This window comes from Clavelina lepadiformis, chromosome 7 (genome assembly GCF_947623445.1).
Source record: "Clavelina lepadiformis chromosome 7, kaClaLepa1.1, whole genome shotgun sequence".
NCBI classification, from domain to species: domain Eukaryota; kingdom Metazoa; phylum Chordata; class Ascidiacea; order Aplousobranchia; family Clavelinidae; genus Clavelina; species Clavelina lepadiformis.
In genome coordinates this window covers 13,210,709-13,227,550 of record NC_135246.1, presented here as the reverse complement: position 1 = coordinate 13,227,550, position 16,842 = coordinate 13,210,709, and the positions used below count along the sequence as shown (strand labels likewise).

Sequence of the window (16,842 nt, the reverse complement as noted above, 5' to 3'; positions counted from 1 at the left end):
ACGTGAGCGGTATTTTAAAATTCATCACATTGGGGATAACCCAACATGTTTCAATGCTGTATTTCCTCATAGAAACTTTACTTCCTATTCACTTGGCACAATAAGTTGGACCTCATGAAAATATCGTTTGTATGGGTTATGAACGTGAATACCCTTTGATTTAAAGCAGTTTTGCGATATAACAAATAGGACACCGTGTGTTGCTAAGACTAAGTTATAATGTGTTAAATTTACAACTCATGCAATAGTCAAACTTTAGCTTGTCTTGTCGCTATGTGTTTGCTGCATTTTGACATTTAATTTTTATTCTCGCAGCATCACATGCTTGGCCGACCGCTTAATTAAAAACACCCTTTACGTCATCATGTATATATATATATACCATCGGGTGAGGCGTAATTTTATTTAAATAATGGGTTTATTCAAGCAAAACCGTGTGGGTTAAAGGGTAAATAGTAAAACATATTTAGTTACTTACAGCATAAAGTGACAGACTTGAAAGCTTTATTTCTAAATAGATAGACACCTGGAAGTAGGATTTGCCTGACAAAATGTTTAACTCGGTTTTACCTTATAAGGCAATACTCTCAAACCGATCATGTGAATCTTGCGAGTATGGAGAAAAGGCACGCAGCTCACACAAAAGCAGCATGGTTTTATATAGAAGGTATAGCTCTATAGGCTTGTCTCGCTACATGTCTGGGAAACACTCGACAAGTCATATACGTAGGCCGAAGAAATGACGTCAGCTTATCAGAAAAAGTTTTACGACAGGTATATTCTTCTATTAGCCGACGGGTATAAAAAGCCGTTTGCGGCAAATTTTCACACATCAGCTTCGATTGCGATCAAGTAAAGAGACAAGCAAAGAAAGTTGACATGATTTTATAGATTTTATTGTCATTCTTTTATAGCCCCGAGTAGGTTTTATTGCGAGGTTGCTGCTGGTTAACGTTGTCAGAATTCATCTTAATTAATCAGCAGAATTATTTTAAAATAATTTGGAGTAATTGCGTAATTATTATTGATATAATTACGACGTGAAAGATCTGCCATAAATTTCTGACTTATACTTTTTGTTCCGCTTCCTGGTATAGATTGGGCGTGGAAACTGGCAGGTTTTTTTAGAAATCCCAGTTTATATTTACGCAAAAAGCGCTTAGTTGAACTAGTATTATCAGTTTTGATTTTAACAGTTTTATCAGACTTTCTCATTTTAGCGTGTGCAGACGTGCTGCACCTAAACAGCATACTGTCCTTTAAGAATTTATGTACTTCACCAGAATGCAGTAAATTTTTCTTTTCTACAGAATAAAAACGTGACAAAAAGGTGTTACTTTTGTAATATTTATTTTATGAATTTCTGCAAACGCAATTTGCCATACCCTGCCAGCGCAATTGACAAAAACATGAAAATATTTCATTTTGCTTTTGCTTCCCTTTGTATAATCTTGTGCCTTCAAGGCGCAGAAAGCGCAGCAGTATCACAGACGTTTGCCATGGTAAGTATATTAGCTTTTGAATGTAAAACCGCATGGAATCTTGTTAGTCCATATTATACTCTATAGTCTATACATTAGTTTAAAGATACCAGTCTAAGCCGTAATGATGCCCCACTGAGCAATTAACCTACTTTTAACTGTTCTTTCAATGATATTTGAAAACCTTATCAATCAGTATGCGGATGTCGCAAAAGTTTTTGTTTTCAAGGCTGTTACTTTGCCTGAACATAAACCTACATACAATTAATTTGTTGAAAAAATTGACCACAGCACGGTTTAGAAAACTTTATGATTTTTTTGAATTGTCATCATTGTCATCACTAATACGGTGATAAAAATTAATTTTATTAAAACCACAACTGTTTTGCCTTATTATCAACATACATGTTTTTAACGCTTTTCATCGTTCATTACAGTCTTACTTGAGGCAATATGGTCACTTACAACTACCTGATCCGATGAGTGGAAATCTCCAAACTTTGGAATCCTTGACCAAGGCGATCAAATCGTTTCAGAGATTTGCCGGTATTCCAATGACTGGAGAATTGGATCAGCTTACAACAGAAAAAATGTCGGCCAAGCGATGTGGCAATTCTGATATATCCGGTAAACCTTAATATATTTAACAGTACAGATTTATAAAAACAATATTTACATGAAAAAACTGACTATTTTCGTTTTAAGTAACTAACTTTATCACTATGAACACAATTTTTTTGCGTAGGCACGGATAACGCCAAACGAAAAAGAAGATATGCTATACAAGGCAGCAGATGGCCAAAGAAACATTTAACCTATAAAATTTTGAATTTTACTCCAGACTTGAAACGAAGCCATGTGACCAAAGAAATTGCAGAAGCTTTCAAGGTATCTTTTGTAAATAGCTTATTTATTTGTGCAAATACCTATATACCGGTTTGCAAAATACCCCTAGTGTCAACCTTCTCCAAATGGTGTTACTTTTGTCATAATGTTAAATTGAAAGAAAAGTGACGACGTGATTTTTGTGGTAGTGGTGGGCTGATGAATCTGGCTTGACCTTTCAAGAAGTTAGTGGCAGTACTAAGGCTGACATTGACATCAAATTTGCTAGCGGTGCCCACGGAGATGGGGATCCTTTTGACGGAGAAGGACAAACACTTGCTCATGCTTACTTCCCTACATATGGCGGAGACGCTCACTTTGATGAATCCGAACAGTGGACACTTTTTACCTCGTCTTTCAGGAGTGGAGGTAAATTTGATACGCACTGCTTTAACTCGAAGCGTATATATCAAAAGTGAATTATTCGGTTTAATGGGGATGTTTTTTTGCAGCTAAGCTTCGCATCGTGGCTGCGCACGAGTTCGGTCACAGCCTCGGACTTTCGCACAGCGACGTACAACAAGCGTTAATGGCTCCTTTCTATAACCCACAATCCAAAGGTCTTCATTTCGACGACATTCGAGGTAAGTTGACGTTACGACAACAAATGAACCGTAACCGGAAAGAATAGGACTACCAACAAATGCTGACGATTTAATCATAACTGAAACAACAACTACTTGTACAGTATAAACCTTTCCATACACAGCAATTCAACATCTGTACGGTGAGCCATATGTAAAACCATCAGGAATGCCTCCTTCCACTCGACTTACCACAACAACCAGGAAGCCTCGTACAACCACTCGAAGACCTACTACTACCACCCTGGTACCACCAGTTGGTGCTTGCAATGGAAGGTCTGCGTTCTCTGCTGTATACTACATGTTGTTATAACGTCGTCATATTATACAGCTTTTAAATTTTTCGTTTTTGTTACAGATTTGATGCCATTACTCGCCTGACTAACGGAAGTACTTACGCGTTCTTGGGTCAGGAGTTCTGGAGATTGAATGATCAAGGAGCCGACAAAGGCTACCCACAGAAAACAGCAAGTGTGTGGAACATTCGGGGAAAAATCGATGCAGCTTTATCGTATAACGGTTATACAGACATATTTCAGGTATTATTTCAGTATTTGAGAAAACGTGCAGCCACATAAATACAATTACTGATAATTAATATTATGTTATTAATAATTACGTGAAGGCATATGATGTTGAATGTAACATTGTACATATTACATTATAATAGTTTCTTTTATTGTAAAGGGAAGTCGAGTTTACCGGTTTGTGGGAGATCGGCGGGTACGTGGTTACCCGCTACCAATATCAAGCGTTTATTTTGGAATCCCTTCAAGTATTGACGCTGTTTTTCAATGGAGTGGAAACGGCAAAATCTACTTTACAAAAGGTGGGTTGAATCTACTCACTTGCAATTCTTACGACTTATATCTTGAGCTGTTTAAAAGAAGTACACAACTCATAAAATCGTTTGATATTGGAACGTCAAGGACTTCAACCGATCAATTTGTAGGTGCCAAATACTGGCGCTATAACCCTCAAAGACGAGCTACTGATCCAGGTTACCCAAAATCGTTATCTGTATGGCGCGGCCTTCCCGAAAACATAGATGCATCTCTTCAGTGGAATGGGAAAACATACTTTTTCCGAGACGGCTTATACTACAGGTTTGTAGTTTATAACACCTTATACAGTAATGTAAGATTAAGACTGTATGTATACTGCATATATTGATATAGGCTACTGCTGCATTGGTCGGTTGGTGCATGGTATTCGAAAATTTCGTATAACCTCTGATGACTTAACTTGAAAAAAACGTGCAGGTTTGACGATGAACGCATCCAAGTCGCCGAATCCAACCGTTATCCCTACCCACGTCGCGCTGACGAATGGTGGTTGGGGTGCAAAGACAACACTCTCATTCGAAATGATGGCAATGAACAGACCGATGACAATCAGGCTTCAATTCAAAGTACAAACGACAACAACGACGGTGGTCACGGCAGTGGTTCGCAAATAACCCTTACAAAATCTTCTTTCTTTGTCATTACAACAATGACGATGGCAGTCTTGAATTCTATTATCGCTTGATTAATCTGTTAACTCAGGCACACCTACCCATGCACTTACTAAATTATAGTTGTTCAATTGATTTGAAGGTGTTGTTGCTATAATAGAGCATGAAGTTATTTTTTTATGTAAGTATAGCACAACTTAATCCAAGCACTACTGAGCATTAGGTTACATATAACCGCCTACATATAGCCTATACATATATATAACCTCTCTATATTTATACATTTGTGCCATATCTTTTTGTATTGCTGCTTTACAACTTATGATTAATATAGTTGTCTATATAATAATTCAATTGGGCATTCTTTATATCGCAACCACAACAATGTTCTTAAGCGTTTGAATTTTTTTTTATTTCATGTGCTCAGGTCTTGTAATCGTTTGTGTTGATAACATATTGCGCAGGCGTCCTATGTTGTTCTTTTTTAAACGTAGAACTATGTTTTAAAGACATATTTATTAAAAATGTGACCAATTAACTATCGTACACGTCTCTGCCAGGTTATATTTAGATTACGGCCACCATTTAAGTCGGGATAATTATTTTGTGGCGTACAACATCAGCTGTTTTGTAAGATTTCTTTGTAATTAATCTCTTTGTAGATTTCGTATGCGCGTTTTTCGTGCTTGCGCTATATTTAAAATGATCCTCGTTTAAAAAACACGCGGTCTAGAGTAGTCCAGTAAAGTAGGCTACGGTTGTAGCTTACTTTTGCTACTTTTCTAGCATTGCTCCTCTTTAGATCAGCATTTTAGCAGCCAGTGATGCTGGGGCGAACACGCTCTTCAGGCGTCAAGGTGTCAGGTTATCGTTTTCACGTTATATTAGCGAGCAGAGCTAGACGTGTGAATCATCGAAATCAATAGATGAGTTGTCTAAGCTAGTCAAGGTGATTGCAACTCAATAGACATCTTATAAGCAGTAGTTATACTTATGTTCGTGTTCAACCAAAAAAAGGTTGGAGTATTCTTATCGCAAACAACAATAGAGTCAGATAATTCAACAGGTAAATTAAGTTAAAATACCCTCATAAGTCAAAAGTCGTTCTTCAGAGTCAAGATGAGTTTTTCGTGCTATCGTCTATCAGGCTTGAGTCCCCCTCGCTCTAAGTTCTTACTGTCAAGAAAACTCTGTTAACCGTCGTCCAAGTCGGTTTTCACGATAGAAGGCTCTTCGTCCGGAGAATGCACAAGGAGCATCATCGTCAATCTGCAGCCGCAATGTAGCTACGGCCGAGGTCTTTGTGAGAAAACGAAACATTGCATACCACATTGCATGTTCGACTATTTGGAAAAATTACGCAACAAGAATAAATTTAGAACACCGAACAAGGCCTTTAACGAGATGAAAATAATAGCATAGCGTCAAACACAAACTTGGCATTATCCCGGTTACTGGAGACCCAAACAACGATCGTAAAGCGTAGGTATTATGTCGAAAAGGCATTATATATGTTGTCGATGGTATCAGCTGTTTATATCCTTTTAGACTTAGAGCTTCCATCATCCTGCATATCATGCTGCATTTTTCTCTTGGGTAAGCTGGGTAATTGGCTGCATGATGGCGATTACTGTCCCCAATACTCAGTACTGAAGGGTGACTAGTGTAGAATCAATCACTAGTAGAAAATATTTTACTTTTGCACTGCTGTATGTTAAGAAAAAGAACCAATTGCGACGGTATCAAATTAAGTTTTAAAAATCATTATTACCATTTGAAATGTGAGGTTCCAACATGTAGTTGTTAGTTCTAGTTCAAGATTGTCTCTTTTACTTTTGCACTCATATATCATTATCAGGATCGAGTATTGCAGAATTATTACCTAATAATTTTTTAGTTTGCTATATAACTCCATCTCATTCAGCAAGCTTTCCACTTGGAGCACAAAAGTACAAGATAGTAGAGATCCTTGCAGTTGCAGGTATCGGCTGTAGATCCGATTTGTATGACTTTATCAGTATACTGATATCACTAGTCTAGGAGCATAATACAGTGATAGGTTAGCAGACCTATTACTGTACCAGTAATGTTATTGTATGAATTGTGATGAGAGTCCATAGTTTAGGGTTACCATATCAGAAAAGGCCAAATTCCTAACAGTCTCAATGACCAACTTTTGCGACACCAAGCAGGTGCTACACAACATTTTGCAATATGTTCTTACATCCGCAAGACAGCAGCAATGTCACAAGGGGAAAAAGCACAGAATTGCCACATTTACTTTGTCCAGCAACTTTCTGTTAAATAGACAATAGACATCTTATAAGCAGTAATATTACTTATGTTGTTGGTTATTTGTGATATTGAGAAAGTGTACAGCACTTATAATAAAATCCTTTTCTTGTAAGCTATTTTTGCTGTAATATCAAAACCTTTCGGCCGGCAAAAGGTTAGAGTATTCTAACCGCACGCAACAATAGAGTCAGATAAATAATTCAACAGGTTAATTAAGTTAAGATACCCTTATAGGTTAAAAGGGTCTCTTCAGAGCTTGCCTGCATCTCATCAGTAAATTTACATTTTTGCTTAGCCATTTTTAACAGTACAGTAAAACAATAACAAAGTTTAATCTTTGGCACTAAACAAATTCTTGTTGTGAGTATATTGTCAGTTAAATTTCATAAACTGCATTATTCAAAAACCCAGACATTTAAACACTTTTTAACATTTATACCTGGCGCAGATTTGAAGGCTAAAATCCCGGACATGTCTGAGAAAATCCTGACGTATGGCAACCCTACCATAGTGGAAACTGTGGCACCGCGATTTATCAACACACACGCCAGACTTTTTTATGTGCATACCGATTAAATAAGTCAATTAGTAAAATAATTACTAAACAAACTTGGAAATATTTTGGGTGTAATACACAAGTAGACAACCAGATGACGTCACATTTTGAGTAGCTGGGGTCTAGTATACAAAGGCATCCTGTGGTTGTGCACTTGTATTCTAATCTCCAATTTTCTGCACTGTCCTAAAAAGACTACCTTAATCTAACTAGTCTATACCTGTAGAGTGAGTTTGCTTAAAGAAAGATGGAAGAAATGGAATCACTGCTCCGATATGTTTTTCCTGAATGTTATCCAGCTCACTTACATCTTGCTGATTTAAGAGAGGTTTGTGAAATTGTGAAAGTAACCTTAATCTAAGAATTTTGTTTGTGAAGTCTATAGAAAACATAAAAGTAGTAACACAGTAAAAAAAAACATGTTAATGATGATGTTCATTTTTGCCCATTGACCCTGAACATGGGTGTCGTGACTTGTGAGTATTGTTTTTGAATTTCTAATTTAACTTGTATATAAGCTATTCAAGCTTGATTTTGACCAAAGGGAATCAAAATCAAACATTGAATGCTTTAATTATCTAGTTACTATAGATCCTTTTTCAAAATGCTTTAGCATGGTATTGATGATGAAGTCATTGCAAACATCCAGAACAAACCTGATAAAATTGTCCTCTGTTTTTACAAAAACATTGCATCCTTGCCAAGAAGAGCCCCGCGTAGCAACAGGAGGGGCAAATGGATGCTCAAGTGTCATCAGTCTGAAAGAAAAAGACAATTTGCTGAAACTAAGACTTTCAAAACGTTGGACCATTGCTCAGCTCAGAAACCTTGTCAAAGGAACTCCGAGAAATCTGGTGCATCCGCTGTCAATTCTAAAATTAACGCAACTCCAGAGATGGATCGTCTATTTTCAAGATCGAAAGTGGCTAAACAAGCCATGATTGTTCGTAGCAACCAACATGAAAGTTCAACTGTGCCAAACAAGAATGTTAAACTTATGGGATCTGTTCAATCCCATTCATCAGCGGTTTCTACATCAACAATAACTCAGTCACCCTCAAAAACATCAACTTCCAATCTTTGTAATAATCAACAGCATAAAAATCAACAAAATCGAATCGGAAGAATTAAACTGAAAAGACCATTGTTAACTTCAAGTTTACATGCTTATAAAGTCAATAAAGCTGACTGATATCGATTTATAGTCTTTTTTTAGTTAAGCCAAAGGCACTTTTTATAAGGTACAGGTTGATATCAATAACGTTGCTCGTCATTTTATTGCCATTAATTTTTATACATTTATTATTACTGTATCTACAAACTAAAACCGTCTGCAAGGTATGTTTGTATTATGCATCTTTAACACTGAGCATACTGAAAGTGATACAGTTTTCGTTTAGAGTAGATATCCATTTCAAAATATGTCATTTCAGCATCACTGCCTACATGTTTTCTTCAAGATCTGCTGCTATACTTTTGCTTCGCAGTTGAATACAGTTAACAGTCATGGGATAACTTATGGGTTCTTGTTATTTAACAGCTTTAAAAAGTAAAATGATGTTGAATAACCAACTCATGATTTTCCGTAGATTTGAATGCTTGCTGTTTCATGCTCATGCACTTGAGTCCTGCAGCTTTAGAATGGTCCTCAGAAGCCAGTGTTAGCAGTAATACTGTTCCTGAAAAGTAAAGAAAATGGATTCGTGACGGTACATAAATTATAATTGGTATACGTTGCAAATGTTGCATAATAGGCCATTGTTAAATGCTAGATTCTAATCTAATCGCTACTTCCACGATTAACTACCACACCACAGTTATGACGAAATAAATTCTGGCTTCCAAAAGTGTTTTTACTAAAGCTGTTTCATGTGCACTGACCCGGTAGTAGTTCGCAACGCCTCGAATAAAGTTTACAATGCCAGCAAACTAAGGTTCATCATCAATAACTTTTGCTTGCTGTGTGCATTTCAACAGTCACAAAACAAATAGCAGGAAAACTGCAAATGAATGGTTACGCAGGTGCAAAAATATCTTGACGCTTCACGAACATTTATAACTGAACTGAAGTCTTGGTATTACAAAAGTACCAAAGGTAGGAGGTAAGCTATAAAAAAGCAATCAACATTGAAAGTCATTTCATGGGAGCATGGAATTACTAAAAGTAAGAATGATTTGAACCAAAGAAGCCAATGGAAGTAAAGGCATAGTATTACCGGTATACAATAAACCAGGGGTGACGAACCTATTCGATGACGCGGGCCACTTTGTCAGTTACGGCTGAGCAAGCGGGCCGCACAATTTTTTTAACATTTTGCATAATAATTAGCATTCAAGCACAACCGCTTCATTTGGCAGATTTTTAGCTGCTCCCTTTATTTTAGTGCGGCAATCTATTGAAGACATACTGCTGCCACTCAATTGTGCTATCAGCTTTTGATATCTCATTGCGCAAAGATTAGAAACAGGTGAAAGAAAGTTCAAGACTGCTGGTCTCACCGGACGCTTCGTTCAAGACTGCTGGTCTCCCGGACGCAAAATTTAACCCTAAATTCCGGACATGTCCGGAATTTTCCGGACGGTATGGCAACCCTAAATTTCCTATAAGTCCTATATGCCTTGCATGTATGGGCGTTTGTCAAATCGTTTGGTGGGCCGCACAAAATTGTTTGGCGGGCCGCACAAAATTGTTTGGCGGGCCGCAGGTTCGTCACCTCTGCAATAAACAAACATCACGGTGATAAAGTAAAGGTGCTAGAAAGCCAATGAAAATGGCAACATATGCAGACCGCCAAACCAATCAAACTCCTACAAGAATAAACATTAAAGAAACCAATCAAACCATAATTAACTTTTACGATCTAATGTTCAGCAAAACTGCTAAGTATGAATATGAAAAAAAGCAGAAATTTCTAGTCCCGATCAAAATATTTGACCAAGATCAGCACCAGACAGTGGTGGCCACACGGGGGCAGCTACCACCCAAAATATTTTAAATCATCATCGTCCGCCGCTTGTCTTTATGATTTGTCGACACTTTCATCAATTTTGTGACTAGAAAATAGAAAAACTTTTAGAAAAAAAAAACTTAGAAAAACTTTTACCAATATTTTTAAAGTGATCTGTTAATGTGATTGGGTTGCTGTCAAGATTAACAAACAAATTTGTAAACAAATTGTTGGGTTGCTGTTAAGATTAACAATACAATTATCACCTGGTTGCGATTATATACGGCCGAAACATTCTTATTATATACCAGGGGTGGCCAGACCTGCTTCATGCTCGAGCCGCATATTACAAATTCGAGCTTTAAAAGAGCCGCAACACAAACACAATAAAAAATACGAATTTATTCACTCACAACGAAGTGTAGCTATTGATTAACATTCGTGCTGCGTGGTGATACTATGAGTCTCCACCTGGGTTTCACCAAGTCTTTTTGCAATTATTAGTATAACCGTAACCAAGACTTAAAACTAGGTCAGCCCTGAGGTACAGCTTCAAACTGACAGTTTACTTAACTACAGTGTACAAGTTAGCACACTTCTGTACAATAATGTCCTTTTTGGAGTGTAATTTGATTATTACTAACAATGAGTCCATCGTTACTACGTGTGATAGAACGCATTGTTTCATAATCTGATCAAACAACTCGTCTAGACCGGGAAAATGCATGTCTAATTCAACAATCCAAATTCATTAAAGAGCCGCAATTAAAGGCTCAAGGAGCCGCATGCGGCTCGAGAGCCGCAGTTTGGCCACCCCTGTTATATACGGTTCACATGTTTTGCATTCGGCCATATTTTTTACCTTGCCCAAACACTCTGGGTTTATGATAAAGACCAAGGTCGATCTCTTTTTCCGTTGTTGTAGCTACCGCAGTACTGCAGTTGGAGGCAGCACATGCATTGCCTGCCTGGTCATATTTTATGACAAGGTCTATGTCCTTTTATCTGGCGTTGCTGTCTTCAACAACAATGTTTTGATATGATCTTTTTTCGGTGCAAACGATCACATTGGCCAAACAAAAAAAATTTCGCATTAAATTGGGACCCGCCACCTTTTCCGTAAAACATACTTCTTGATTATATGAAGTCCAGCGTAAGATGACAATTACATTAATATCTTTCTCCCAACTGGATAAGCATTGCGTAAATGTAGCGTTCGTCAGTTTCCTGATTGTATCTTACGAGATATTGTCATTTATGGAATTTGTTTTTCAGACACACGCTATAGACCCATTAGATATTTGATCAAAATTTCTATGTCTTTTGTTGTAACTTAACAGAATTGGATAGAGGTATCGGATTTTATTTTCATAAGTTTATTTAATGAGCCACTACTTGATCAATGTAATGTTAATCGTCTTTATAACATCATATTGCTTAACCAAACGATGTGTATTATCATGGCGTGCACACTGCACACGTATAATATGCTACCAAATACAATTCGTATATGTAGCGTGCTTCGGGCGGTTGGTATTAGAAAGTTAGTTAGTTAGAAATATAGCCCATGCAGCGACCAACGCATGAATGTAAAAAATTAAAAAGCCAGTAAGGATGACTGACTGACTAATGACTTGGTAGGAGATTTGCTAGAGCGTCTTATAGAGGTACAAGTTATTCATTATTGAGTTTCTGGACTTCTAGTTTATGTATATGATTTGCGGACTACAAACATTTTTTCAATGGGTAACGTGGAACACGCAAAACTTTTAAAACCGGTTATTCTACTGTAATCCAGCGGCCTAATGACTTTAAAATTTAATTCGGAACGAGTTTTAATGAACAAAATAAAAAAAATAGCCTTCTACATTTCTGAAGTTCTTTGAAATGGTGGATTATGGTTATCGATGCCACAATTGTCAAACTCATAATGCTCTCCAGCTTCCAATGTGAACAAACAATGAATTTCTCTGAGCTGCCATAATCTCATCGCTAAGTGTTATCTTACTTGCAAACTGTTTTATCTGCGTTTAGTCTAGCAGTAGCCTATGTAAAGCAAATTTCATAATAGATAAATCTAACGTTCTCTTTTTTATTATAAACGCGCAATAGGCCTATACGCAAGGACAGATAGCAACATGTGTTGCGTGTATGCAAAACACTTGCGGCTTGCAGTTAAACCACGATCCACATTGCTCTATGGTGAGTCTATGCTATGACGTACATTACACAGTATAGGCCACATAATTCGTAAAACGTAATGGAATGTTGGTACCTGGCAGTGAAATCAGATCATTAGCTTTGAATAACTAAAAATAAACACGAAACTCCACACTATAATAGAATATTACATAAAATTAATTATACATCTTAGATTTGTGAAATTATTACAGCGATTATTATCACAGAGATTAATGACGAATTTAGCGCTAATCGTCAATTACAAGTAATTGAAGAAAAAGAAATAAAATCAGACACAATAAAATCAATGCACGTTGATTTGCAATAAGCTATCAAATTTGAAAACCTAATCAATTGCATAACATATTTTTTTAGTTTTCAACTATTCTGTTGGGAACAAATTTAAATGTTACCATTAACAGAGAAAATTAAAAAACAGTTGAGCTCTTGACAAAAAATTTCTTCGGCAATGTAAATCGGTAGTTGTCGTTATGCTTTTGATATGTTTGCATATGTCATAAGCAATTGTGTGCTTGACAATCTTCCGTTACCTTTGTTAAACTATCTGTGTTTGACAAATATTGGGTAAAGATTTTGACACGATGCTGTTTAACAATAAAGTGTGAGATGAGGTCGCAGAACTTTTCTCGCTCCCGAAGAGCCGGCTAAGTGATAGATTGTCGTGATTGTTTAAGTTGTCTTCAATGCCACTATCGCTAGTACCATTATGGGATAACGTTTCTTTATAAACCGGTACCCCGTCGCAATCGTCGTGTGACGTCAGAGGGGTTTCCGCAGTATCATGGTGTGACGTATGACAAACACCACCCATTGATAACTGAAGTTGCAAGGGTTGCGACCTGGAATACATTATACGCTGGTCGTGCGGAGTCGAATGAAAGTAACTGCCATGCCCTCTGGAAGCAGAGATATTTGAAATCGCGTAGCTGTCTCTGCATGACGTCATATGGCCTCGGTAGGCTCGGCTTTTGCAATGAAGAGGTCCGCTGCTGGCAAGAAGAACCACTTTAATATTCCTAAACGACTGCAAAAAACATACACGAGTAAATTAAGAGCATCTGGAGTTTTTGGAAATAATTAACTGTCGGGCAACTATAACCTACTTTGAACTCATATGCAAAGAGACTTAGGCAGAGCAGAATGCAGCCAGTTAAAAGCCACTCTGTTGTTGAGCCAAGCAAATCGATGTATCGAACTTGAAGTGGGATCCTACTCAGCAGATCACGGCAACTTCCATTTGCAAGCATGAGCGGTGCATTTGGGTCAACCTCCTGTAAACGAGTAAACAAAGATATAGCGTTACATTGAATTCAACACAAACTATCCGTGAAGTGGGAGGGGTGTTGTACTTACCCCCGTGTGGTTCCTCGGCGTTAATTTTTTGTACATTCCCACTCCAGATACTAAATACAATGAAACGTTTTAGAATCTCAATAACTTGGATTTGTAAACAAACGTAACAAGCGCTTACAGATGTGAATTTAGATAACAGACACTGTATGTTAAAGGTTATTATGAAAAATACTGGAGGCGGTACTTACGGCAGATGATCGACAGCACCATAACAATTGCAATGCCACAGCGTATTCTGCAAAAGAAAGCTCCGTATTTAAGAGGTGGTTGGATCTGTTGCATCACTCTACGGCTTAAAATGCTCGACACAACTCCATAGCATGTTCCGATAATTAGACTGAGCCCGGCGCCAATGTAGTGCGGTATCTTAGCCTTGGTAACCTAAAGACACACAAAACGTGACATCCAAAGAACAAAAGACCGACATATGTCACCATACAATCAATTAAAATGTTATGAGCGCAATAACGTAAGTTTACAGCGATTTGACAAGCAATTTTAGGCTTTGTCACAAAACAATATCTTCAGTCACCTGGAAATTTCCAACCATGATCACGCCCAGGCAAGACAATCCACCAAACATCAATCCAAGCATATTCAAGAAGCAACGCTGCCCCATGTGACGGTAGAACCTCCATGCGAGGAACACGACGATAAGTCCTAAATATAGAATATTTATTACTGCAGATAAGAACAAAGACTTTCAAAAAACGTGTTGAAGACTGTGTCAGAAACTTAATTTGCTTGTTGGGTTAGACTCTACGTTTGTGTCTATGTCTATGAGTGTAGGTTTCAAGCAATAGCCTATACGGGATTTGTATATGACAACATGTCCACAAAGTCTTTAGACAATTTATCTTAATCAGTTTTTTTAAATTGTCTGTATTGACTTTGTGAACACCCTGTATTATTCTTCTAATGTCTGCTGAATGCAAACTAAATCTTAGCTGTGAGTCCAACGAGTTAATAGGATTTTAAAGCACGTCAGACTTGTTAAGTAAATTAACAAAAAAAAAACTATCATAAAATACCTAAAAACCCTTCTGTGTTCAAAATTAAACCAAATATCATGGACTCCGGGTGCTCTGTTCCAGTATAACTGTAAAAAATATTTTGAAATCATGGTTAGCTTATCAAATCGTAAACCCGCTGTGTAAATATTACGGGAAATTTCAGTCGAAGTTAATTTTAATTTCATTGACGTTATACCTCAAGTAGGGGAAAATCCATCTTTCAATGTGGCAGTTGGCTTTAGCAAATAGATACCTGGTACGGATAAGAAACACGTTAAACCCTACGTAGGAGATAAACCGTTATTTCAACTTAACTGACTGCTATTAAATTCATCAACGGAATCGACTATACTCAATAATTTGCATTAATTACATCTTACGTGGTCACAAATCCAATGCACGATGTGATGCTTAGGAGGACGGGCAGGATGGACCAAGGAAGGGGTCCACACATCCCACGCTTTTCCTCTTCCATTGAAGGAAGTTCAAGATGAGAATTGTCCTTCCTGTTTGGGATTCGCTTGTTAATTATGACTATAGTAAAAAATGAAAACTAATACTATAGCTTTACAACTTGCAACGCTTGATAATAACAACAAGAAAATCACACTATTTCACGTACATTCTCGACAGCCTGTCCCCTTCATGTATGGGACTGTACTGTTGTTTGTATGGCTTGCTTTCAACACTGATCTCGCTCGAACAAAAGCAAGGACAGAAGGAAATGGACTTGGTTGATTTCATCTCCCGATACGGGCTATCAGTTTCTTCTCTGTTTGGCTTGGACAATCGCTCTTGGTCACCGCTTTCAATTGGATTTGTTTGATTTTTCTCGCAACTGTTGTCCGGTTTTACCCTATATAAAAATTTCAGTCAAATTTTTACTTTGTTATAAAGATTAAAGACGTCGGCAACTCAACATTACCGGACAACATCAGATCTCTCCACCTGTTTAAATAAATACGCTGAAGCGCTAGTCTTAATAATACAGTACATCTGTCAAAATTGAACGTCTTCGAACGTCGAACGGAACTGAGTGCGTGGCTATAAAGTTAGGCCGTGTTGAGAAACGTCGATGTGATTAGTGTCGAACTTATAACCGAGCTCGTATATTTTGCGTTAAATAAGCTTAAAGAAAGTTTAAATAACTTGACAGATAACTGTTCGAAAAAAGTTGCTCAAAGCAACTTTCACATTAATCTTTCGCTCAAAAGCAACAATAATATCGTATTTATAGGTCGTGTTTTAAATGCCCTGTGGGTTATGTGCTCATTGCTCACATCATATAAGTGTGCCTTACAGCCAAAACGAATTTCGAAGGAAAATAAATGCAATATCCACACAACGCTTACCTGGATAGCATGGTCGGTTTATAGTTGTCGCTGGTCGTTGTATATATCTTCAAACCGCAAAAATTCCAGTTAAAATATTTTGTATATTGATTGTTTTATTTTCCTACGATATAAATTAATATCAGTATTGTGTACATCTAAGAAATACCTGAGGGAAAAATAAGAATTAATCCAGTTCTTGTATGGAAACTATAACTTTCAAAATATGAAACCAAGTCCACGACAGGCGTGTTACCAACTTACAACGAAGCACAACAAATGCCAGAATGCAAGGCCACCGCAAATGTACCCAAACAGCCGCCCTTGATGAGTGTGCGTTGTTATCAGAATGCAAAGGCTGTAAGACCAGTTAAGTGTATTTAATCATGCAAGCACGCTATCTAATCATGAAGCTTAGAACGAAGTCATGGTGAATACCGAAATTAAATTTGCGATGGCTAAATGTTGGATTATGGCGTTATTGAACGCACCAAAGCAAAATGATAAATAATATAAATGAGTAAATCGCTTTTGAGATTAAGCATGTAGGCGAGAACCTCAAATGGCACCACTTACATTTGCATGAATGCAATGACGAAGCGCAGAATATTTGTAAAAATGCAATCGATGCCTCAAAGGCTAAACCTATTCTATAAGCAAGTACCCAGGGGATCAAATTAAAACAGGAAGTGACGATATTTCCTCAAAATCAATTCGCGACCTTAGCCCTACATACCC

At 37.3% G+C, this 16,842-nt stretch overlaps 3 protein-coding genes across 3 annotated transcripts; 2 read left to right on the top strand and 1 right to left on the bottom strand.

The window, feature by feature from the left end:
- The first annotated feature begins 1,289 nt into the window (after positions 1-1,289).
- On the top strand, positions 1,290-4,944 carry LOC143464975 (matrix metalloproteinase-18-like). The gene is made up of 10 exons (XM_076963064.1): positions 1,290-1,502; positions 1,919-2,108; positions 2,227-2,369; positions 2,516-2,735; positions 2,819-2,950; positions 3,076-3,226; positions 3,309-3,489; positions 3,638-3,779; positions 3,903-4,056; positions 4,213-4,944. Exons 1-10 carry the CDS (start codon positions 1,356-1,358, stop codon positions 4,478-4,480), a joined length of 1,728 nt encoding a protein of 575 aa, XP_076819179.1. The 5' UTR covers positions 1,290-1,355; the 3' UTR covers positions 4,481-4,944.
- Positions 4,945-5,582: 638 nt separating this feature from the next.
- LOC143464976 (uncharacterized) lies at positions 5,583-8,772 on the top strand. Its single transcript, XM_076963065.1, has 3 exons — positions 5,583-6,387; positions 7,484-7,585; positions 7,871-8,772. The coding sequence occupies exons 2-3, from the start codon at positions 7,505-7,507 to the stop codon at positions 8,447-8,449; spliced, it is 660 nt and encodes a 219-aa protein (XP_076819180.1). The 5' UTR covers positions 5,583-6,387; positions 7,484-7,504; the 3' UTR covers positions 8,450-8,772.
- Positions 8,773-12,283: 3,511 nt separating this feature from the next.
- LOC143465837 (uncharacterized) lies at positions 12,284-16,552 on the bottom strand. Its single transcript, XM_076964335.1, has 10 exons — positions 16,126-16,552; positions 15,396-15,629; positions 15,154-15,279; positions 14,970-15,026; positions 14,792-14,859; positions 14,293-14,420; positions 13,949-14,141; positions 13,761-13,810; positions 13,511-13,678; positions 12,284-13,431 (listed from the first exon to the last, which is right to left on the bottom strand). Exons 1-10 carry the CDS (start codon positions 16,134-16,136, stop codon positions 12,943-12,945), a joined length of 1,524 nt encoding a protein of 507 aa, XP_076820450.1. The 5' UTR covers positions 16,137-16,552; the 3' UTR covers positions 12,284-12,942.
- Positions 16,553-16,842: the final 290 nt, after the last annotated feature.